The 24,553-nt window shown below is 41.8% G+C and overlaps 1 protein-coding gene across 1 annotated transcript; it reads left to right on the forward strand.

The window, feature by feature from the left end:
- Positions 1-1,638: 1,638 nt before the first annotated feature.
- On the forward strand, positions 1,639-21,246 carry DUSP29 (dual specificity phosphatase 29). Its single transcript, XM_031602994.2, has 4 exons — positions 1,639-1,738; positions 7,719-7,925; positions 15,763-15,983; positions 20,949-21,246. Exons 2-4 carry the CDS (start codon positions 7,741-7,743, stop codon positions 21,194-21,196), a joined length of 654 nt encoding a protein of 217 aa, XP_031458854.2. The 5' UTR covers positions 1,639-1,738; positions 7,719-7,740; the 3' UTR covers positions 21,197-21,246.
- The last annotated feature ends 3,307 nt before the right edge of the window (positions 21,247-24,553 follow it).

Below are 24,553 nucleotides of genomic sequence, written 5' to 3' on the forward strand. Positions count from 1 at the left end.
AGAACACTTTTCCAGGAGGTGAATGATCCCTCCCTACACATTCTCAGGACCCTACAGAGAGGGGCACAAGGGCTCGCATTGTTTTGACAGCCAGGCAGACAAACAAATACTTCTGTTTCAGCTTAATATTCCTGGCACTCAAAACGTCAGCCTGAAAAAACAATACCACAAGACACTGCCGTGCCATCGGCCTGACATCAGAAAGACAACCTGGTGGGGCGACAGCCGGAGGGAAGCAGGAGGCCGCTGCCATCCCCACGCAGAGCTCAGATCTGCACCTCACGCGGTCTCTCCTTGCCTGCGCTGCCATATCACTTTACCCATATTCCCCCGTACTGGGTCGCCTACAGGGATAAAAATAAAGCAACTCGTGTTAGTTTCTGTTATATAGGTTCTGTATCTCCTCCTCCACCCAAGTTTCTCTGTTATCAGTATAGAATTAATTCGCACAACAACCTCCTAAGGTAACTTAGAAGGCACAGCGGGTTCCTAACATCTAAAGCTCTCTCGCATTTTAAGAGTGACTATCTGAATAATTGGCAGGGAGGAGCTTGGCCGCTCTGTAATACAGAAACTTGGCTGGAGTGCTGCCGTTAGCATAAAACAGCAGCGGGTCCAGTGCCCAGAACTTGAACTGGAGCTGTTTGTTATTCCTTCACATCTGTACTGCAGTATTAGGCACAGCCATGACTAAGACTGGGCCTGCTCCTTCTGGAATGGACCATTAGCTTTTAACAAACAGGGTAACAGAAGTGGTGGCTGCACTCTCATTAAAAAAACCCCAAGAAACTGGAGCTAGTGTCCCTCTGAAACTTAACGGCACCTACCTTGTGCTTGGGGTACTTTTGGGAAAAAAAAGACAAAATGCATGGGTAAGCTTTGGTTACAGGCATTGGCGTGCACAGCAGCCATTTCTTTCTTACAAGAGATGAGAGAAGACCCAATGTGTATTCAGCAACAGCGAGTTCATTGAGGGCATGAGGCCAAGGCTGGAGGCAAAGCCCCAGAACAGGTCGCCCAGCCACTGTGTAGACGATCCCAGCAAGGCACATCCCAGCACACCGTCACGCCCCAGGGGACAACATAAGCAGAGGTGATGTCTCCTTGTGCTGCTGGTAGGAGTGTGTTGTGCTCACCTTCCACCTGTGTACCCCCCTCCTCTTTCTGTAAAGTTTTGCCATATCACCAGAGCGCCATGTCACTTTCTAGGTGGAAAAAAGCATTTCTGAAGTCATATTGATATCAAGAGCAGCAGCTGGAGGAAAACAAGGCAGCAGGTAGGGCAAGTGTGCAAGCAGGGTATGAAGATCTCTGCACAGCATGGAGGTCACCCCATTGCTGTGCCAGTGCCAAATCACCCATGCACAGTGTGGCAGGAAGCAGAAGTGAAATGCTCCCAGCACATTTGCTGTGGTAAACTTGGCATTGGGCTTGACAAAGGGACAAGAAGATAAAAGGACCGTTTCTGTATTATTATAGTCAACCCACAGACATCCCATTATCAGTTTCACTGAGGCTAGGTAACTTAATTGCCAGGTTTAATGTTTCAGGTGACATCAGGGAATACTTTTACCAGCAGATGCAAAGACCGTCCTTTGGAGTGGGTAGCACTGAAGGTCAGAGTCAGCAAATCCTACTCTAAAAATAGGCTCCAGATTCAAAGTTTGTAAGACTTCTTTTGCCGCCCTGCCACACTCCACAGAGCCCAGCCACCTAAAGCACCTGCCCAAGCTCACAGGTAAGTCTGACCAATACTCATTTTCTGCCGTATTTTTTGAGCCCCTTCACTTCCTTTTATAGCTTAGTCTGGCAAGTCAGTGAGAGGAGTGAGAACTGGCAACCCCTCCAACGCAGCTGCCTAGTACTGCTGCAGAGGGAAAAAAGCTATTACAGAAAGAAAAAGTTTTAGGAAACAAAATTTATGATTTAAAAAAAAATAAAAAAGTGTCTCTATTATAGAAATTACTTGATAAACTGGGAAATAGGGTACAGCAATTGGATTTATGTTAGAGGGAGAACTGAAATTTTAGAAGATGCAACATGCAGTTTTCCAAGCATTTTGCGACATACATCCCAGAATATTTTTCTTATTCTTTGATAATCGCTCCACCCTCCTGTTGAAGCTAACTTTTCCAGTTCAATAACCATTCTCTCAGATGATGCTGCGTTTTAAGTTTCTTAGGGCACTCCCAAAAATATTTAACAAAATCTCAGCTTACTCTGTTTTAAATTAACCAGTTCAGGCAACAAAGAATGAGAGCAAAAATAAGTTTTTAAAAAGTCATCAGTGCCTTAGAAATTCATTGAAATAGTTGGTGAGTTTTGAATATTCACAGCAGGGAGGTTTGGGAAATAATTACACAGAGGCTATGATTCTTCTAGTTCTAAATCGTTTAAAGACAAATGCATTGCAAGAACTGTTATACAGTCTGCGTCAGCATAAAAATGCAGGGATTAAATAAAGGAACTGAAGTGAATGACTGCTTTTGGTGAACGCTGGGATAGGAACAGGAATATGGGATTATGTAATTCTTCACCTAAATACACTGCAAATATCCAAGGATTTCCAGTTTGTATGTACAGCACTTAGCTTAATTCTTTCGGGGCTCTTTTTATAAAAAGACTTGCAAAGTCTTGTAAAGACTTGCTCCCCTTCCAAGAATATTTGTACAAAATTAATATTTTTTGGTGTAGTGTTAGAAAAAAAATCATCCAAGGAACCTTTGGTGTACAGTACCTCATTCCTCTGAGGTACAGCAAGTGCCAGGTTCACACAGGAAAGCACACAGCTCTTTGTGGCTATTGCTGGCATTGCTAGCTATTTGCTAGCAAAATGTCACGGGGGTGGCATAACAGGGAGCACCACTTTTAAATTCATCTAGTTAAATCATCCAACAAAGCGAGCTTTTGTTGCTGCAGCTTGCTAGCTCTCAGCTCAGATGATGCACTTCGATCATGAAATACATAGAAACCAAGGCAGTGTTTATATTCCTCCTGAGTGTAAACACTGCACTCCAGACAGCATGCACATTAACTTCTGCAAGAACTTTCCAGTGCATAAAACAGCCCTGTGCTTAGTCATACTCAAAAAGGGTAAGTACTTTTTTGTCCTGAGGGGAAGCATGTAGCTTGCATGCTGGCTAGAAGGGAAAGAACAAAAATTTTCTTAAGAATTCAGGAGCTTACTTGATAGATCCTCTCTTGCTCTTTTTTAAGACCTGCAGCTCATTTTTGTCTCTCTTAACACCGAAGAAGTGCTTATATGGAAAGTGGTTAGTATATGGGATTCAAGCCTTTGCACAGCTTTTTGAAAGTGTAAGAGAAGTGGCATTCTCCATCCTTACCTCCTCTCAGGTACTTCCCTCTCATTATGGATGCTGTTTCTTCATGGTCTTATCTGAGGTGGTTATTAAACTGGAAAAATAACAGTAAATAAAAATGAAAGCATTATTTTTGGAGTTGTTGGGAATACACAAAGGCCCCTTGTGTTGGACCCCTGAAAGATAGCTGTCCCCTGATTTCAGTGCTTTCTGATTTCAGCAAAGCTGAATTCCTCCTGATAAATAAAAACATTCAAATATGTTAGCTTTCCACACAACATCAAAGGAAATGGCAAATGTTCTTCAATAACAAGCACTTCACACACAAAAGAACCATTTCTTAACCATAATTACAGAACTTTTTTTCCTTATTTTATGGCTCATCTTTCAAGTTTAATGCTTATAGCAACAAAAAAAAATCCTATTCTTCACGTGTTCTGAAGATGCTGATGACCTTTCACTCCCAGCTAAGCCATCTGGAGCTGCAATTGCTTGGTATATTCAGCAAGAAGTACCTTTTAGCTAATGCCTGTTAGATAAGTAGCATCTGAATGCAAAACTGAAGCCGGTACACTTATGTACACCAAATTAGATTTAATAAACCCAGCATCAAAAAATCCTCACAAGCAAAGGTGGCCAATGTCATATGGGCTGGGAGAGCTCCCAAGAGCAGGAAACACGGGTGGTAAAGAATGTAAACTATTCTGCCATATAAGTATGGGTTGAAGTAGGCGGCAAGGCAAGGAAGTCCTGTGGCCAATATTGGGCATTCCAGAGCAACTAACAGCATTGCAGCTGTTTATTTTGAAGGAAACAGCAAAGCAAACCACTATCTGCCTCCATTTTCCTTCTCACATTTATTGGCTTAGCGTCTCTCATTGCATGTTTGTACAGCATGCCACCGCCGCTGGGCTCTGACCTTACCTGGGATCGACAGCCTCTGGCACACCGGCACAGCCATGAATTAGCAGCCAGAGCACATTTGCTTGGGGCAACAGCAGCTATGTTGTTGTGAACTCCTCCTGGGCCAGGGAGGAGTGCAGGAAGAAGAGCAGAAGGTGCACAGTTTCTTGCAAAGGACAAAGACAAAAGCAGTCCTTTTCTCTGCATCCCTTTTTTTTGTTTGTTTGTCTTTGTTTCTCTAATTTCTACAGCTCACTTGGATCTTAACGCTCAAGCACACATAAATCTTGCCAAAGTTTGGCATCATTATATACAATGCTAAGGCTTGTGCAGCACAAAGAGCCAAAAATATTAAGAAATATAGTATTTTGTGATGTACATAATGACTTATGGCTTTCACTTTCATAGTACTCAGAAGCTGCCACATCTGGAAAACCAGCATTAGAAATGCACACGCTGTCACTGATGCTCTGACATGAACATCCAAACATGAACCTCAGACCCTCCATAGTCTGTGGGATTAACAAGTACTGCTTGTGACTCGTGCCTCCAAAACCCTTCTGCAGCTTTGGGGTGGCAGGGCACATTCTTCCAGTTGCCCAAATTTGGAACAGGGCCCCTACACTCTGCAACTTCCCAGATCTTTCCTGGAAATGTAAATTAAATCTGAGTAGCTTAAGGGACCAAGAAGAAGGGGCAGAAAGAAAACCTTTAATGGCTGTATCTCTGTTTCAGCTACCAGACTGTGCTCCCTCTGAATTAAACAGCAGACAGACTGGCAGATTTTCTTTCCTCCCTCCTCGTTTTGTTAAAAATAAAATAAGCTAAAAAGCACTAAGCAATTCCATTTGGCAGCTGTAGAGTGGATAGTGAGCATAAAGAAGAGATTCCTTTGCTGTGCCTAATAGATGCTGCTTATCCAAATTAGCCACACAATTACTTCTATCAATGCAAAAATAGTTTAATGTTTTTTTTTCTAGTGCACAGCACTCAAGAACGACTTAAAATGCAGTGCAATTTGCCACAGTGTACGTCCTGAAGTGGCTCACTAATGAAAAGAGGATTAACTCTCCATTATTCTGAATTACCATTTTGTGAAATCACTAACAATATTTTCACTTATACACATATAACCCAAGGAGGAAAAATATCTCAACCATTCAAATGATTAACAAATAAAATTCATTAGATAGCATGCACTTTAGTCTTATTTATGAAGAGAAAGATTGGGGTATAAAACTACAGATGACTGAATTTTTACCATCCTTTTTCTGATTTTACACTTAAGTCCATGACTTAAGTGCATAATTGGTGAGCAGCAGTGGTGCAGAATTACGTTCATACCAAGAATTGAGAAGCAGAACCTGCAAAACGAGACAGGCAAATTGCACTGGCTTAAGAAGGTGCCCTGGTCCCAGAGGGGCATCCCTAGCACACAGCTGAGGACCAGCACCGTGAGGAAGCAGCCAGGGTCCCTCACACAACAGGGCCATCCTCACCCCAATTTCACCACCTGAAAGTAGGTCTCCAGCACCAGGTGGGGCCTCCCAGCCCACAGAGAGCACAGCCTGTGGTTGGGACCTGCTCCAGGCAGCCCTGGAACCCCTCCACACCAGCTGAACACCTGTGAGGACACAGTGCCCTGCAAAAGCCACTCGAGGCTTTGCTCGTGTTGGGCCAGTGGTCACATTTATATGCACCACAGTGCCAGAAATCCTAACACTGCCCATCTTTTTAGTCTAAGAGGGCTGGCCTACAGAACAGTCTCCTCTCAGCTCTGTTTGGTCTACACAGAGCAGTCAATAAGAATGAAGTGTTATAACTGATTCCTGGAGAGATGCAAACCTGTCTGTCTTCCCCAACCAAATGCTTCACAGTAATTCATTCCAGAGCTCAAGCAGCACACCAGCCCCTTTTTCCCTCTTCCCCTCCTATAAAATTCCACTACTTTACACTTAGTCTAGAGTTAGATCTGAAATATTTATTTTGTCCGAGGAATTTCAACTGATGCTTGTGCTTTAATTCAATTTAAAAATCCCTGAAGAAGATAACACTGGCAAGGAATAAATAACATAAAATTCAGGGAGCTTACGGCTTCCCAGGGCACAGAGATGAGCATTTCTCAGCAAAGCCCTAACATGCAAAGCATTAACAAACCTACAGACTGAGTCAGTTTCACACAGACACAAAAAAAAACGTTTGCAGGTGTAGCTGTCACATTCTGGGGTCTGCAATCTAAGAGCAGGGCTACTTACAGGGTGTAACGAACACTGGACATAATTACTAATCTCATTATTCTTCTTCCCCTTATTTTATGGAGTCCTGAGTAAATGCTCTCAGTCCCTCAGCATCAAGGATCTCATGCTAGGATCACTTCTTACTAGACAAACAGTCTCTCTTATCACATTCTAAATAACAGACAGTCCTTCCACTCTCAAAGTCCAGCATTCTGCTAGTCCATCATTACTTACTTCACTGAGTCTGCATACAGAGTCAGTACGATCTGAAGGAAGGAGGGCTTTCCTAGGGAATGGCTCCTGGAGGCACAGGAATGGGACCTCACATTGCTTGAAGGCACGCAGGACTGAGTACGAGGCAATAAGCTAGGAATTAATCCTCAGAGCCCCTTATGCATCTCAGAGGACCACTTAGCTAAACATCATCGTGGTTTAGGAAGCTCAGCTGAAAGATAGATACCCTTGCCAGTGAAAGCAAGCCAGTTTTTGGACAAAGGTGTACATATGCCAGACAAAAACTGACTCCACAATCTTGCCTAGCTCTGGAGTTGAAAAACGGGGATTATTTGGCTTTATCAAGTTCTGCTGAGAAACAGAACATGACAGGCACAGAAGAGTCTAAGCCAAGGAACAAAACCCTCTGGGAACATGGGATGTCAGTGAAAAATGGTCCTCTTGCTTGCAGAAATGCTCTACAAATAGCCAGATTGTGCCTTGTCTGGAAACAGACACAAACAGCACCAGTGATCAACACACAAAAATATGTGGGAGTCACTACTCTCCCTGCAAATTTTTCTTCAAGATGTCAAAAACTTAGAAACAAATTGGTGGAGAACCTCTTGACCTAAAGGCACCCAACACATTGTATGGGGATGCCATCTGCCTTCCCTGGCTCCTGCAGCAGCACTGCACCTGTATGGATACAGGTTAGAAAAGAAAAAAAGAAACAAAAAGTAGTGAGCCTGGAGAAGATGAAGTCTTAGAGCCTGCCCTCGTTAAGGAATCATTTGTCAATCAGTGGCTGCAGAAGTGCTGCTCATAGACAAAGCTTTGCTCCCAGAAATAGCCTACATGGTTCACTGTGTAGGGCTCATTAAGATCTTGAAAAAGTAGAACTGGTGTGCTGAGCAACTACCTGATACCTGCTTATAATGTGCCCCAATGCATCTGGCCAGTGCTGCTCCGAGCACCATAGCTGAGTAGAACTCGCAGGCTTTGTGCTTCTTCATCTCAGCGTTCTGTTTGCGTTGCGTTCCAGCCTCCTGCACGGCCCAAGCTCCATGGAGAAGATGTCATCAGTAGGTTTGAACGTCGGGAAGAAAAATGCATACACAGCAATCAAAGTGGATCCTGATGGGGATTACTGTACCCCAGGTGCATTTGAACTGGAGCGGCTCTTCTGGAAAGGATGCCCAAAGTACACTCACGTCAACGAAGTCTGGCCCAACCTCTACATAGGAGATGAGTAAGTGTTAATGGTACCTCTGCACAGATGATGAGTAAGCTCACGAAGTACATCTCTATATAGGAGATGAGTAAGCCGTGCTAAGTGCAGCTCATAAACAGCCGAGCAGTTTCATTTCTCCTCCTACCCTTTAGCTAGTCTTTATCAGTGATGCCTGTTTTGATGTGCTACTGACAGCTGCCAGAGTTGGCAGAGCACCCTGCTGCCACAGTCCTTCCTGAACAGCGGCACACAGCTCGGGATGCTGCTGCTTCAAGGAAGTGCTGGTCAGCTGCAGAGGGGCTCACAGCTAAAATGGGGCCACAGAGCCGTCCTGGCACTGGTATGGCCTACTCAAGTTAAAGTCAGTCATAAATCATTTCAGAATCGCTCAGTAACCTGCCATTTATCTCCATTTATCTCCATGTGAAAGTCTCTTCACAATCACCCTGACCGAAGGGCACCTCAGCTTCAGTTGGTTTGAGACTAAAATGTAATTTCTGAAAAGCGACTGACGAGTCAGCTGAACCTGCTGCAGTGTTTCTGTGCTTCCAAGCCTGTGCTTGCGTACACAGAGTGCTCTGCATCGCCAAATTGCTCCAGAGATTAAAACAGATGGTATCCTGCGGAAGGGCAGAGCTGCAGAGTTGTGTCTCACTGATCACACCAAATATGACTTTGGGGAAAAAAAAACAAAAAAACAAAAAACCCAAAACACCCAAGCCTGCAAGATGGACTTAGCACTGCAGAACACAGGACTAAGCTGAAACAGGCTATTCTGACACAGAGCCAACTGCTGCAGCAGGCAGGCCGTCAAAAAAAACCCAAACAAAACCCTGAGCAGAGCAAGAGAGCTTTTCTTACCCCCTAAGCACTATTGGTACCCTTCCCATTTTCCTCAGCACCCTTCCCAAATATGACATCTACTTTACATCATCACCGTAAGGCACAAGCAGCAGTCCCACTGACTCCAAAGCTCTCAATAATTTTTTAAAAGGTCCTAAAATTCATCTGTTGCCAGCTTATAAAATGAAAGATATACAATCTTGGAAGTTATGAGGCTCCTAATATCATCGACCAATTACTTCTGTGGCGCCAGAGGCAATAGAAAGATACACGAGATCTGGGCTTGAACCAAGCAATGGGCTGTCACTTGAAGGGGAAAAAAATCTTAAGCTTGCTCAAGAAAAGGGAAAATGGGTTTGAGTTGTCTTCTTCCTATCCTACCCTGCCACTCATTAGATATTTCTAGCTCAAAATTCAGTGAAAACAACATTTTCTTCTGGCATTAATTCCCTACTTTGTCATACAGTCACCAGCGTTATTCTGAATGAAGCAGCTAGAAGAATTTGCTTTGTACCTCTGTGATGAAGCTGCAACTCTGCCATCTGAGCAAAGAGGAGACAACAGTTCTCTGCAGTCTCCAAGTCCAGACCTTGCCCACCAACTGTCTTTCCTGCAACTGTTCCTGTAACACGGGCTTGTTATGCCTTGCCTATCAACTCTATCTATCTATCTATGCCTATCAACTCTAAGAGGTGTCACTGAATAAAATACACAACTTCACTCAGTGCAAACTAACCAGGGAAAACAAGCTTCTAGTGCCAACAGAAATGAAAAAAGAATTGGGAAACAGGTGGTGAGGAGAAATAGAAGTAAAGCTTTGCAGGAAATGGGGTTCCCAGCAAGAGGATGACTATCATGAGCCAGGGCTGATGAAAATGCTGAGGGCAAACGTGATATCCAATATCAGAAAATCTGAGATGAGAGCTGGTCTGCAGGCAAGATGCAGCTCTCACGACCAGAACACACGTTTGATTTTAAGCAGGCATCATCCAGACACCCATCTTTCCTCACCTAGCTCCACATCTTACTTCTGATCAACAGCTTCTCCTTCAGAATGGCAGGGGTTTTGTGTTATTTTAAGATCTCACTGTAGCACTGGTCACCAAAGAGCTGCCATGGAGACGTGAACAGATGTTGGGTGTATTTGCATCCTTAGCCATGCTAAATTAAGGTTGATCTTAAAAGAATTTAGTGGAGCTCATCAACAAAATCAAGTGAACACACACAGAGTTTATCCACAGAGCCTCTACATCTGTGCTTCATTCCTGTCTCCTGCATTTACAAGGTTAACAGGACTTGCGATGCTTATGGAAATGCTAATTAATTACCCTGACTACATAACCACATCTTCCATCTAATGCAACACAGGCTATCGAGGAGCCCTGTGAGGCCACTCAGTGCCTTTGTTACAAGACTTCACTGCAGATGTTGCCCAGAGGCAATGAAATCTCCACGAGCCTGTCAGGCCCAGGATAATCAAAGCCTCAAAATATAACATGCTGTGTTCAGCTCCAGTTGAAATTTTCCTCCAGCAAGTTCCAAGGACTTTTAAAGACCACGCACTGGAACTTGCAGGAGACAGCCCAGTGATAGGAATAAAACATGCTTTGCCAAGATTTTGATTTATCTGCTACCAGGATTAGTGCTCGCCTGTGTCTTCCTTGCGTCCAGACACCTTCTGAAGAGACAGGAAAGCAGCTCTGTCTTGCTTCCTTCTCTCAGTGGTCACCAGGTTGCATGGGCAGTTTTACTGACTAATCTCAAGCCTGCTTGGTTCACCACAATCTCATGGAAAGTCTCTCCCAGATATGCAGCTTGTAGTTTCTTCCTGGTGGCTTTTCTGCAACTGCCTTTTTGCCCAAGATGATGTTTGTGATTCCATATTTCTTCATTTGATAGAATGTGTTAGCCAAAGACCTCCTGTGATTGTGATTTCCTCTTAGCCACCCTCTCTCATTAGGTTTTTAGGTGTGATCACAATTTCAAGTCTTACTGTGCTCCCAAATTACTTCCAGGAAGTGTTCTGAAGACTAATTCTTCATAGGTTAAATATGAAAGACCAATTTTTTGTCAAACAGCTGAACTGGGCTCACACGTAAGAGAATGTCTGTGCTTCTTTCTGGAGAGGCTCAGGGCTTTTGATTTTGAGAAGTAATACAGGTGAAGTTCAATAAAACACACAGGTAGCTCACACCTACAGACTGAAGCCTATGATAACTGAAATACATAACTAAAATTTAAATACTGGCTTCCCCCATGCTCTCCCCTCTTTCCCCAGAAAAAAAAAAAAAAGAAAAAAAAAAGATTTCCAAGTGACTTAAGTACAAAGACCATTTATGCTGATCTAGAAGAAAACAGATGGGGCTCACTCAGAGTAACAAATAGTTACCTCCCACTAGTTAGCACTATGAACTTCTAGGACTTATAAGATATTAATCACACAAAAAATAGGAGTGCATGTACATTTTATAACAACACTCGCAAGGTCATAGTTTCAACTCTGTTAGAATGAAAATCTGCCAATTTTACCAGCAGTTAAAATCCAGAAGATCAAATCTGTAACACTGGACAAAAAAACCTCTTAAAGCACCATTTCCAAGACAAGTAACACTTGTCACCTACCCTTCTGGTCTTCCCAAGGCAATATCCCAGGCTGCAGATGATTTTTAGCACTTGATGTGGTGCAGAAGTGACTGAAGCCAACTTCAGTCTAGGAACTGGCTTGATGCTTTTGCTATATAGAAAGCTGAGAGGAATTTTCTTTATCTGTGTTGTATTACTTGCAAAAACACATATATGCAATAAAAATAAAAATAAAAATAAATTTTAAATCCACCATTTGGAAATAGAAGAAAATGGACTGCTAAGTCTTTTCCTATTACAAGTAATGAAAATCTTGTTCAGTACTTTCAGTGGTAACAAAATTCTTCTAATTCACACTGAACAGGAGGTATCCACAGAAACAGAGCAACACCTCAGAAGGAAAAGGGGATACAACGCTTCACCATCACTAGATTCCCTCTAGTGCTAGAGTTACCAAAGGAAATTGGGTCAGTATTATTAGAAATTCTCAACATCTCTCCTCAGCAGGGAGAACTGCCAGATTTTCTTTAAAAAAGAAAAAAAAAAAGCGTCAGTGTTGCCTATATTCAGGAAGCTTCTTTCTGACACTGACCATCTGGTACGTTATCATCCTGCATCAAGCATTTTAAAAACATGGGAAAGTTTGAGAAGGACGATTCCTCTTCTAGTAACGTGTTGCCTCAGATTTCCTTCTGCTTTGTCAATCTGGGTCACGTCAATCTATGGGCTTTCACAGCCTATACAGAAATATGTTTGCAATGCTCAACCTTCACATGAAGATTAAGAGACTTGGCTCTACTTGCAGCTCATAAACATACACACCAGTTGTAGTCAGCCAGCACCAGCTATGAAGAGCTGACTTACCTGTGGAGCGAGCTGCTCTACCTATTTTGCTCACGAGGAGTCTCACAGGATTCCTTCCCTTCTTTTAGGTACAACTGGGTTTTCATCCTGAGACACCTTCTCTTCCCTTTGTTAGCTGCTGATAAATACTTAATATTTCAGATGAAGGTGCCTGAAAGTTGTTTTTCCCTCTCTTCCAACTCTGATGGTTTGAGCATCTTCCTGACAGAAGCAGCCAGGCTCCAGCTTGTTAATGGCAGTATTTCAAAAAGAGAGGAAAGGGATTTGGTATACTGGAGATGATAAATTAAAAGGAAGGATTTTCTTTTACATTATAGCTACTTAGGTTGTTGCTTCTAGAATGCTAAATTTACTATGGCGTTTGCTCACAAGAAAAACTTGTGAAATCTTCGCTTTAAAACTGACAGTGGGCACAGTTAAGTCTCAGGCAGACCTTTACCTGCCCTTGCACAGCCTAAAAAATGTAAATATTCTTTTGGGAGCCGTCTCCAAGTAGATGACATTTTTGTTTGGGCCAGTCGCTCCCTCTTGGTGATAGTCTAATATTATGAATATATCCCCATGTGAAAGTTACTTTCTCTCTCATTTTCTTTATTTAGGTGGCATTCCCATATTGAAGCACTCCCCCTTGCCTCAGAACTTTAAAAACATCTTTACGAGTCCATCTGTCCTACAGTAAATGCAGGGTCTGATTCAGCAAAGCGCTGAGCTTTTGCTCGCCCTGCTCTGCTATCCAGAGGGAGACTTATGGGTGTGTTTAACTTTTAGCATATGTTTATGTGCTCTGAATTAAAGAGCTAATGAGTTTTTATATGGGACCAATCTGCCCAGTTCATCTCTTACTAAACTGAATTACACTGAAACTTTAACTGTTATCTCTCAGTGCCACACTTCACCTCCTCTGCGTAGAAACACATTCAGGGCAAACACTGGAGACTGCAACTCCACAGTGTAAGAGGAATCAAGTGCCAGCAGCACAGATGGTGACAATGGACAAAATGAAAGCAATTGAAAGAATATTCAAATGTTATGGCTTCACTCACACTGACAATTGTAGCAAACTTCTTTACAATGTCTACTTTAAATTCAACTACTATCACTAAAATGGAAATATTAGTTGTATTTTATTAGGAAATAGCAGCATCTAAAGTGGGGAAAAGTATAGTCTTATTTTGATCAGTGGAGTCTGGAGGGAAAAACCTCTGCCATTTTCAGCTGAAAGTGAGTTAGAAATTGAACTCTAAATCCCCCAAAAAGGTATTACAATTCATACAACAGTCTCTGAGTGATCCCATGCTATTAGTTACCTCAGCTAACTGAACACCTGTAGATACCAATGCTTGAGCTATTCTTTCTGTTCATCTAAAATAATGATGCCTCGGGCATCGTGAAACCTGCCAGGAAGATCCAAAGCCTTCCTTCCCATCCATGTTGGATGTAAACAAGAGTATCAGGCAAAATGGAACAACGGCAACAATGGCTGTGGTCAGAATAAACAGGCAGTTAAGGCTACTTCCACAATGGCACTACACAACAGATGTGGCTGAGTTGGAAAGCAAAACCATGCTACACACAAGGTCAGAGATCACTGAAGGGCTAAAGCCAGTACAATCAAACACATCAAGAGGTACAACCACATCTGTGTTTACAGTTGTGTGGGCCTCCCTACAACTTGACAACCATTTTCTAGCTCTCTCTTAAGCAGCAGTCAACACGCAGCAGACACAGCAAGACCTCAAGTTTAACAGCCTATATGATGGTTGCGTCAGCCACGGTACCTGTTTCCCCTGCTTACAGCTCTTATTTTCACTGTACCATAGCTGACTGCCTAGGCAGTTAGCAAAGGACAGTATCCTCATTGTGAATACCTTTTAAAACAGTGAGGGACACCAAACTTTTAAAAATAAGATTCTGAGCCACAGAACAAGACTAAGTAAGAAACAAATGCATTAGTTGCACTCACTGTAACAAAAGGCAATCTCCAAAGAACCTAATCAAGGCAACAGGAAAATCAGACTCCAGATCAATGTAACGGTGTCAAACTTAAAAATGATTGCCATGCAACCTACTTTTTGGCACTGCCCTTGATCAGTACCACTTCATTTAATTCAAATCCTACATATTAGTCTGAGAAGCGTTTGCAGAAACCAAGTTTGGAAGTATCTACACCTATCAAAAACTTCATCCACTTTTTCATTGGCCTTAACTAGGATGCAATCCTACTCTATGTTCAATATTTAAGATCTAACTTGCAACTGTTCCAGTGGGGCACAGTTCTCACCTGGGAACACCGGTCTTTCACTGTTGAATTCATGCTTTCAGCTAAATCTGGTGTATGGAAAGCATTTTCTCTATCCAAGTATCAGGTGGAGTCAACTTAAAGCCATTTTGAGTCATCACCTTCAGAATTATGAAACATAACAGGTAGCACACGACATCTTGTGTGACAGAAGCACAGAAGCTACACTTACACATTGAAATGCTCAGGAAACATTCACAGAGAGAAGTATTTTTAGTTGGAAAAAGCAGTTTTTCATGATGTACTAATTCATCTATGGCAGAAGTAGTTAAGCGGAAATATATTGACAAAATAAAGCATATACCTTTTCTTTTTCTTTTCCTTTTTTTTTTTTTTTTTAAAGTCTAGTAGTCTTTCTATATACTAATAAAACTGGACAGCTTTTACCAAAGAAAACCTTCCAAAATTAGAAGCTTTCTCTAACAGAATTTTCCAAACAAAAATTAATTTTACATGCTTAACCATAAACAATGCAATTTTTGAGAAATTCCAGGCTGGCAACAAGAACATACAATGGGTACTGAGCAAACAAAAACATTGATTTCTTCTCCTCGCTCACATCTCTTATCCAAGCGAAGAGAGCACAAAAAAAGTATGATATTAAGCCAAATGTATAGCTTTCAGCTTTCACTGAACACTGATGTCCAATTTCATATCTAGTTCTTTTTGCTTTAGATCTCTGGTTTAACCTAACAGGACAGTAAATGAATCTGACAGGGTGTTCTGACCATAGGTAGGGTGTTTCTTTCTGCTGTTTGTTCATATGTATAAATTGAGGGGAAAATGCTTAGTAACTTCTCTTAGAAAAGAGCAACTTCTAATTGAATCCCAGATGATCTTACTACTCACTTATCACTGACTCTTTCATTAGTTCTGCAGTATCAAATGATGGGAGAGAAGTGGAAAGCAGCATTCATGGGGTCCTATTTCAAGTTCTGCCACTGATTTGCTTTTACAACCTTAAATAATTCATTCTATTTCTTTCTGTTTCTCGAGTTTCTTCTTGTAGAAGATGGACAGAAGCTGGTATTGCACGCATTACAAGGGTGCCAGGAAAACATATTCATTTTTAAGGTGTTCTGAGGGTCAGGCAAAGATAGGAATGGACTACGGAGGGATCATTCTCCAGAAGTGACAGTATTTGACAACCTTTACAATGACAAATGATGCATTTTCAAACATTATGAGTTTCAATACCACATACCAAATCATAGATTTTTGTTGTTACTTTTCTCGTCATTTACAAGACTGCTTTTGTTTGAACAGGAAAACTGCATTAGATCGCTACAGCCTTGAGAAGGCAGGCTTCACTCACATCCTTAATGCAGCTCACGGTCAGCGCAACGTGGACACGGGACCAGAATATTACCAGGACATGACTGTGGAGTACCATGGAGTGGAAGCAGACGATCTCCCCACTTTCAAGCTCAGCCAGTTCTTTTATTCTGCTTCTAAATTCATTGACAATGCGCTTCAGGATGAAAGAAGTAAGAAGGGTGCTGAAAATGGTTAAAAACAGGACACTGTTTACCTCATCTGATTATAAGCATAGCTCACAGCATCCAACTCTGTGAGAATGAAACAAGTTCAATACAGGATAGCAAGGAATAACAAGTCAGTAGCATGGAACTAGTTGCTTAAGAGAAGATAGTGATAGTAACTGAACATGGGACCTTTCTCAGTGCAGAGCTAGCAGCAGCTGAAGAACACCTACATCGATCAGTTTGACAAAAGTCCACATCACAGGTTGCAGTAAGGTTTCCTGTCAGAGGGGTGTTTTGTTGTGGGTTGGTTTTTTGTTGTTGTTGTAGTTGATTTTTTTCCTTCATAAACAGCTCAGACACAATCAGAGATTGAATAGGTTCCTTGAATTAGCTGTCTTTTTTCTTAAATTAGTCCCCACTAAGAAAGGGGGTGTTCTGCAGATGCTCTAGGCTGCCACTCCACTGCTTCATTTTCTACAACCCACCTTCCTACCTGGCTACCACATCCACCCCAAACTACAGCAGACTTGTCATCTACAAAGCAGCTGGGGATGGAAAAACTCTTGACAGCAGAGATGTCGAAATATTTCATTACAGCCTTTGTAATTTCTCAGCTTGATTACTAGAATCCATTATTTGCTGACCTCCAGCAGAGCTCTATCAGAAGGCTTTATAGTGATGAAGGACTACAAGCTTAGGGCTCACTGGCTTTCAAGGTCACTTCCACCCTTTGCCTCCTGCTCTCCCCCTGTGTCCAAAACTTTTTAAAAAATTCTCAACAGGCTATTTTACCGAAAAACAGCAGAGTAACTTTAGATTTCCAGCTACAAAGACCTTAATACCAGAGGGTCACATATCAAGTTTCCAGTCTCCTGTCAGCTTCTGTTCCTGGCTGTTAAGCTCAGGTGCAGCAAGCTGCTACCTGGCTCGCCTCTAAGAACCGGCCAAGTCTTTACAACTTTAGCTTTTCAGCAAGTACACTCTACAGCAACAGTCTCTTCTTTTGTTCAAGAGAAAGTCTTGAAAGCAGTTGTTTTAAAATCAAAGTCCAAATAGCTGGAGAAACTGCTTCAGGAGCTGACTTGACTTGAGAAGAAAGGTACCTGGCATTTCAAACAGTCTGTCTAAAGCAGTGCCTTTGGGAAGGAGTGGGTAACTGTCTCACACCTGTGTCTAGCCATGGCTGGAGGCCAGAGGTCACTATCAGACTGGAGTAGCTGAAATAAGAAATGCAGACTTCCTCATCCCTGTAGCTCTCCTATTCCTGTAACATCATTGCCTGGTGCACTGAGGGAAAGAAACAAGCAGGAGGCAAGGCTGCAAAACCTACAAAATACTTGAAACTCAGTATGTATTGGGGCAGGGGAGGATGAGACAGGGGGAAGTGTGAGCCTTGTTTCAAAACAATTAAGTCCAGGAAGTACCAAGACTACCAGACACCGGTTCAGTACTGAAGCAAAGGATCAAATTAAAGAGTGACTGGATGAACTTCTACAAAACAAAAAAGCCTACTCTGAAGTAGATCCTACCAGCTGCAACCATTTCCACAGCTGTGCACTGACCATCAAATCCATATGGTCTCTAAACTATAGCAAGACTGCTAGACACTGTTCATCTTCTCTGTGAATGCACATCTTGTCTAGAAAGACGTTATGTATTTCAAGTGCCTAATGAAATGACTATTTAAGAGCAACTTTCTGACTGACAAGTAGCATCCAAATTCCTAAACAGAATTTTATAGTAAGAAACCAAGTGACTTTCTCCAGAGGTAACCAAGTGGGACTTGAGTTCAGTATTAGGTGCTAAACACTTCTGTTCAGTAACAATTACATCCATTAAGTCATTTGTTACTTTGCATCAGAGATCAAGAAATGCAAACAGAGAGGAAAAGGAAGAAAGATTTTCTGCAACAGGACAGAAAATCTGGTAATTTTCCTGCTGCCAAAATAGTTGTAATGTAATAATTCTGGCTAACTTCAAAACCTTTGTGATGGTGAAAGGCTCCTTCATCAGAGCAGTATTAGCAGACTTTGAGCATGGGCAGATGGATTTAAGATGAAAACAGGTGAGGAAGATGATTCTGCCCCTATACTCTGGTCTCTTGAAACCCCACCTGGAGTACTCCATCCAGTTCTGGGGTCATTGAGCTGCTAGAGTGGGTCCAGAAGAGGGCCACGAAGATGATCAGAAGGCTAGAGCACCTCTCCTGTGAAGATGGGCTGTTAGTGTTAGGGCTCCTCAGACTGGAGAAGAGAAGGCACTGGGGGGAACTTTATAGCAGCCTTCCAGTACCTGAAGGGGGCCTACAGGAAAGCTAGGGAGGGACTTTTTATAAAGGCATGTAGTGATAGGACAAGGGGAAACTGTTTTAAACTGGAAGAGGGTAGATTTAGACTAGATATTGGGAAGAAATTCTTTACAGTGGGAGTGGTGATACACTGGAACAGATTGCCCAGTGAGGTTGTGGATGCCCCCTCCCTGGAAGCATTCAAGGCCAGGCTGGATGGGACTTTGAGCAAACTGGTTTAGAGGAAGGTGTTCCTGCCTATAGCAGGGGGGTTGGAAATAGACGATAAACATTCTTTCCAACCCAAACCATTCTGTGATTCTGGATTCTATGAAGACAGCTTCTGTTTGCTATCATGCAAGCTATCCTTCAGCTGTGCTTGAGGATTTACCAAAATACAGAATTCAGACCTTAGGACAGCTTACAATTTTATACCAGGGAGGCCCAGTTACCATAACGGAAGGCACTATTTTAAGACTTCTGTAGTATTCATTCTCTTGGTGTCAGTTTCTCAAAAAGTAAATTGGACTAGAACACCATTTTCTTTTCTTGCAAAGAAAGTCATAGGAAAAATAAGAACTACACATCAGAGATGGAGATTAAAAAAAGGCAATGTGAGAAGAATTAGACATAGATAGAAAGACCCAAAGCATTTCACCACATAAATCTCAACATTTACTACTCCATCTGGCTCTGGAAAGTGAAAGGTGCATCTAGACAGTTTTTGAAGAAGCACAAGCCCAAACTCCAAGCAAAGCAACCAGAGTAATTCAGCGACTTGATTCCACTCAGCAGAACTCTGGCTCCATGGGGTTCCATAACTCTCAAGGTGCCACTAAATATAACTGGCCAAAATCAGACAGACTGCAAGAGTGGATTCCCTCTTTCATAAAGAGAACTTGCGTGTTTTTTTTTTTACATCAAAACTAAAAAGACTACAAAATAGCACAGAAGGCACACAGCTCTGCAGAAGAGTTCCAGCATTTTGCTGTAACATGCAGTCAGATTTTGAACATATACAGGAAAGCAACATCTTATTTTTCCTACAACTAGAAGGCATTTCAGAAAATTGTATGGCCATTTTTTGCCTTAGTTAATATATGAAAATGCACATTTTCTCCAAGATCCCATTTCCCATCCACACAAAAGCAAAGCTTCCTTGTTCTATCTCAACAAGCATTTACAAGGTAGGAAGCTCTAAAGATAAGTGTGAGGGGCTGAACAAGTGATAGTTTTCATCCGTTTCAAATATTTGGAGTAATAATAGAAGGGATTATCATTTTCCAAGAGAGGAAGAGGCATTTACAGTTATCAGAGAGACTGGAATTTTGCCAAGATGCCTCTAAGACTATCTGCTGGGATTAGGATGCAGACTGTAACCATTAATCCTCTAGTGTTGGCAGTTCTTGTTGCATCCATTACACAGCAATGCTACTTGTGCCAACACGTTGTCTCGTGCCTGGAAGCAAAGGAGTTAATCAGCAGGAGTCATGGCTTTGCACCCAACACTTCTCACAAGGCATAACTGACAGAGAAACTATTATTGGCCCTGACAAGTTTTTTTTGTTGTTGTTTGTTTTTTCTTTTATTTTCCTGTGGCAATTTAGCTTAACAGAGTGTTAGAGATACTATTCCACATCTACTTCCTTCAGCAGTTCAGCCCTTTGTGTGACCCCTTTAAAGGGCCTCGAATCATTTCTGGAAATTTTTTGAAGAGTTTCCAAGCCTGTTAATCAGACCTGAAACCACTTTCTACTTGCTTTCTCCACCTCCCTAGACATGGCAAATGAGGAAGGCTGTATCCCTGCCAGGACCTGGAAACAGACTTTTCCCACTAGAAGCCTGAAGTTAAAACCAAGCAAAGTCATAAAGCTAAAACATCTCTCCACAGATAAAAGACTATTAGCAGAGACTGCATTTACAGTACAGGCCACTGCTGCAAGGACACAATTCTATAAAAGAGGGAGTTACAGAATGGGTTGACAAAAACGTGACTTTAATTCCATTCAGGAGTGACCAGCCAGAGAAGATTTCTAAATAAGCTTTTCTAGAATTTAAGAAGTGGTTTCCTTCTATCCACATGGATAGATTAGTCTACTAATGCCTTCCATTCTCAAAATAGCACTAACCGCTGTCAGCAATGTTTTACACATCAAATACTTGGGCCAAAGTAATGCGACTCAGATCATGAAGGAAAATGGTGTAAGACAAAAAGAATATTTTTTTGTCAGTTTTTATCTCTAGCTCATAGTAATGACAAATGCACCTCCCTGTATCCCATTTATCCTCATGAAAGGATGGTTTGATAGCACAACAAACTCTCCCACACCTCTGTGATAAATACAAGTGCAGCTGGGCTTGCTTTGTTATTTAAAGCAAGGCTCCTAGAGCTTCTCTGCAACAGTTGTTTACAAATAAAAGCAAAGATAACTGGTTTAGGATTAAACAGGTAATTTCCTACAAAGATTGTGTTCTGTGTTCATGTACTACAGAAATACTTACCATAAAAAGACTTAGGCTCAGTTTCCCAACCTGTAAAAAAAAGAGATCATACAAAAAATACTAGTAAGTGTAGTTACCAAGTGTAGACCAAATGGAGCAGGGGCACTACAGAAAACTTCACTGTAAGAAAAAGAAATCTGCCACTGTCTTCTCTGCGTCATATTTCTTTGTTTCCACAGACAAGGTCCTCGTGCACTGTGCTATGGGTCGCAGCCGGTCAGCCACATTGGTCTTGGCTTACCTGATGATTTACAAGAACATGACAGTGGTGGATGCCATTGAGCAAGTATCACGGCACCGATGCATTCTGCCAAACAGAGGCTTCTTGAAGCAGCTGAGAGAACTGGACATAGCATTGGCACTGCAGAGGAGGAACACCAAAAACAGCCTACCGTCCAACGACGATGAGAACAGCACGACAATCTAGTACTGCTCCTGGCAGGGCTGTGCTACTGGAAAATAAACTCTATAAAAGGAGGGGAGGAAAAGCTGTAGTTAATCACACAGTCACAAGGTTCGTTTGTTATCTAGAAGGAAAAATATCAAAATCATTTCAAATGCTGTCAGGCTAGGAAAGAAAAGAAGTCAAATATAAAACCTATCATTTAAGGATATCCTAACTTTAACAGAAATCTCAACATTAACAAATCTTCCCTCTATAAAATTTATCCAGCATAAAACCAGGCATAACTTAAATGAAAACATCTGAGTACCCCTAAAGTCCTGATCCTAGTCCAAGTATATGACCTTTAAAAGAGAGAAACTAGCAATTCCTGAAGAGCTTTTGCAGGAAAAATGTTGAGATAGTTGCAACACAGACAAATTGTTTAGTCCCATAGTCCTGAAGAACTTCCCAGAAGTTTGCCTTTTATGTTCTTTCTTGGCAATGCTGTTTCTTCACATAATCTAAGAGCAGCACAGCGTTTAGAGAGCCTCCAAACAAGTCTTCACAATAGACTTTGCAGCAGAATATGCAAACTAGAAACAAAGTAAAATCCTTGATAAGATCAGATGCATGAACAGACACAATGGGTAACAGTTCAGGTAGATACACACACATATCATTATAGCAGCTTCATTTCCAACTTGCTTTTCCTAAAACTCAGGCAGCTGAACCATTTAAGTCCAACACAAGCACTGTCCAACTCAACTTAGTAGGCCGCACACAACCCCCTCCTCTCAGAGAAAAACCCACCATACTGAGAAAATTATGCTTTGTGACTTGTTTTCTTCTACTTGTGACAATACACAAGAAATATACTGTGTCCTTGATATTGCTACAGTGAAATTCACATGGAAGTCCCAAAGCCGTCTAAAAAATCAACGATTATAACCAGTTTTCATTAGATTTTAGTTACGCTTAATAAGACAAAAGATACAAATGAAGCCTTTAAAAAGCTACCTCTGTGTACCAACAAGTAGAAAGCTGCTGCTGTACCTTCAGAAACCACTAACAAATATTTACTTACAAGTTAACTTCAATCATCTTAATACATAACTGTGCTCAAAAGCAATTGCAAATGTTATTTATTGACAATAATCCAAATATGCAAATGGAGATGCCTAATCTACTTTTCCACCTGAAGTTACTGAATTGTGTTTAGACACAACAGGAATTTTGTCACCTCAACAATACTACAACTTAAAACATACTACAGAGAAGGATCTGAACCACAGTTACCTTTCTTCCACCATGAAAAGGTTTTTAATCACTCTCCCCATTGGAATTTTGTTTAATTCAGTGTATCGGTTACAAGTTATTCTCTCTCTTCTACCCTGCATGGTAGCTTGATGACTACTGTAACTGGAAGAGAATCTGTACCTGATTTGCATGCGCAAGTGCACATTAACAGGGTTTTCTGGAGCCTGGAGATAGGACATTCTTTTGCAAAATTGTGAAAATAGGTGGGGAAAATTTTGATTTCCTGGGGGCTCTGCTGCTTTAAGGGGAAATGAATAGATCCTTTGAAGAGCTGTCCCCATCTACTGATTGGAAACAAAATACAAGAAAGCCATAAGTAGCTCTCAGTCGTTTTTCCTGCACACAAGATTAGGAAATTGGCAAATAGCAACACTGACGTAGCAACAGAAAAATGTACCTACAATTTCCAAAGGATGGAATTCCAAGCTACTCATAAATTAAGAGCTGTCATTCCAGCATGGAAATGAAAAGCAGCATGTGAAGGAAAAAAAAAAAAGAAGAAGAAGAAAAGGAGATCAGTAGAACCCCACGTTCCATTATTTCTACAAATACTGTGTAAAGGTATTAAGCAAGATTTCCCAGAATGGCTGAGGTTGGCAGGGACCTCTGGGTCCATCTGATCCAATCCCTGTTCAAGCAGGGACATCCATCACCTGCCTGATCAACCTGCACCAATGCTTAAAGCCACCCACCCATTGAAGAAGTGCTTCATGATGCTCAGAGGGACCCTCCTGTGTTACAGATTGTGCACAGCGCCTCTTGTCCTGGCATAGGCACAACTGTAAGGACCCTGGCTCTGCCCTGGTTGCACCCTCTCTTTAAATATTTATGGATACTGATGAGATCCCTCTGAGCCTCCTCTTCTGCAGGCTGAACAGGCCCACCTTTCTCAGCCTCTCCTTACAGGAGGGGTGCTCCAGGTCCTTCATCATTTTGGTGGCAGTCTGCTGAACTTTTTCCAACATGTCCAGGTCTCTCTTGTACTGAAGGCCCAGAACTGGACACGGCACTTCAGGTGTAGCCTTCCCAGTGCTAAGCAGAGAGGACGCATCAGCTCCCAGGACCCACTGGCAATACGCCATCCAATGCAGACCAATGAGCTTAATACTTAAGCTCATTTAATCATAGTAGATTGGGGGAAAAAAATGACTCAAGTCAGGATGAAGCAAAAACTGTCATTCACTTCGCATATTCTTATAAATCCCTTCCCATCCCACAAAACCCAAAGCAACAATTTTTGATCGTACATACCTCAGAGTTTCACTACAGAAGAGCTAACCTGTATTACTACACAGGACATAAACAACCCTGGATATAGTTTTAATATAGAGAATGATGCTCAATAACTGGAAAAAAAAAAACTGTCATGGCTCTTTACTCCCCTTGGTTGATTTGCTTGCTCCTAAGTCTCAGTCTCCACAGAATAAATTGTAATAGGACAATCCTAAGCACTATAGGTAGTGCTATCAGGTCCACTCTTTCTTAATTTACCTCCCTGTATGCTATCATTTGTTTCTATCAAACAACCATTAGTCTGTTTGACGGTCATAATAAGCATCCAATAAAACTGAAACACTGAAAGTGGGCTAATGTCAAAATTTCACACTTTTACAAGTCCTTTGTTTCTGCTCACATTACACAGCTTCTTACAAAATAACTAAAAAACTGTTTGCACACTGCTATGAGAACAGGTAGCAAGAACATCACAACACTTACCACTCCTGTCTTTTCAAAAGTGCTAGAATGCAGCTTCCAGGAATACTGCGATCCACCCGCTTCCATATGAAGTAGGTTCTGCTCCAATGGCAAGCATCTTTCTCAGAACCAGGTCTTGCCTTAAACATTCTGCTGGTATAGCTATGCCAATTAAACAATTCTAAAATAAACATACTTCATTATTCACTTTTCAGGTTCCTTCCCTTCAGCTTCTGATTATCCCAGAATCAATTAAACTACATCAGAAAAAGCAAAGTTCTGAAACATGTAGCTTCCACAGTTATGCAACTCTTGCAGCTCAGCCACATCAAATCACCAGTCAACCTCACTCAACACAATCTACAGCAGTAAGTGACCGCATCACAG

The sequence above is a fragment of the Phasianus colchicus genome, chromosome 8, assembly GCF_987193195.1.
Source record: "Phasianus colchicus chromosome 8, bPhaCol1.hap1.1, whole genome shotgun sequence".
NCBI lineage: Eukaryota > Metazoa > Chordata > Aves > Galliformes > Phasianidae > Phasianus > Phasianus colchicus.

Coding starts and splice junctions, on each gene's coding strand:
- DUSP29 (XM_031602994.2), top strand. CDS start 7,741: ATGGAGAAGATGTCATCAGTAGGTTTGAACGTCGGGAAGAAAAATGCA. Junction 7,926..15,762: donor AACCTCTACATAGGAGATGA/GTAAGTGTTAAT, acceptor TTGTTTGAACAG/GAAAACTGCATTAGATCGCT. Junction 15,984..20,948: donor TGCGCTTCAGGATGAAAGAA/GTAAGAAGGGTG, acceptor TTGTTTCCACAG/ACAAGGTCCTCGTGCACTGT.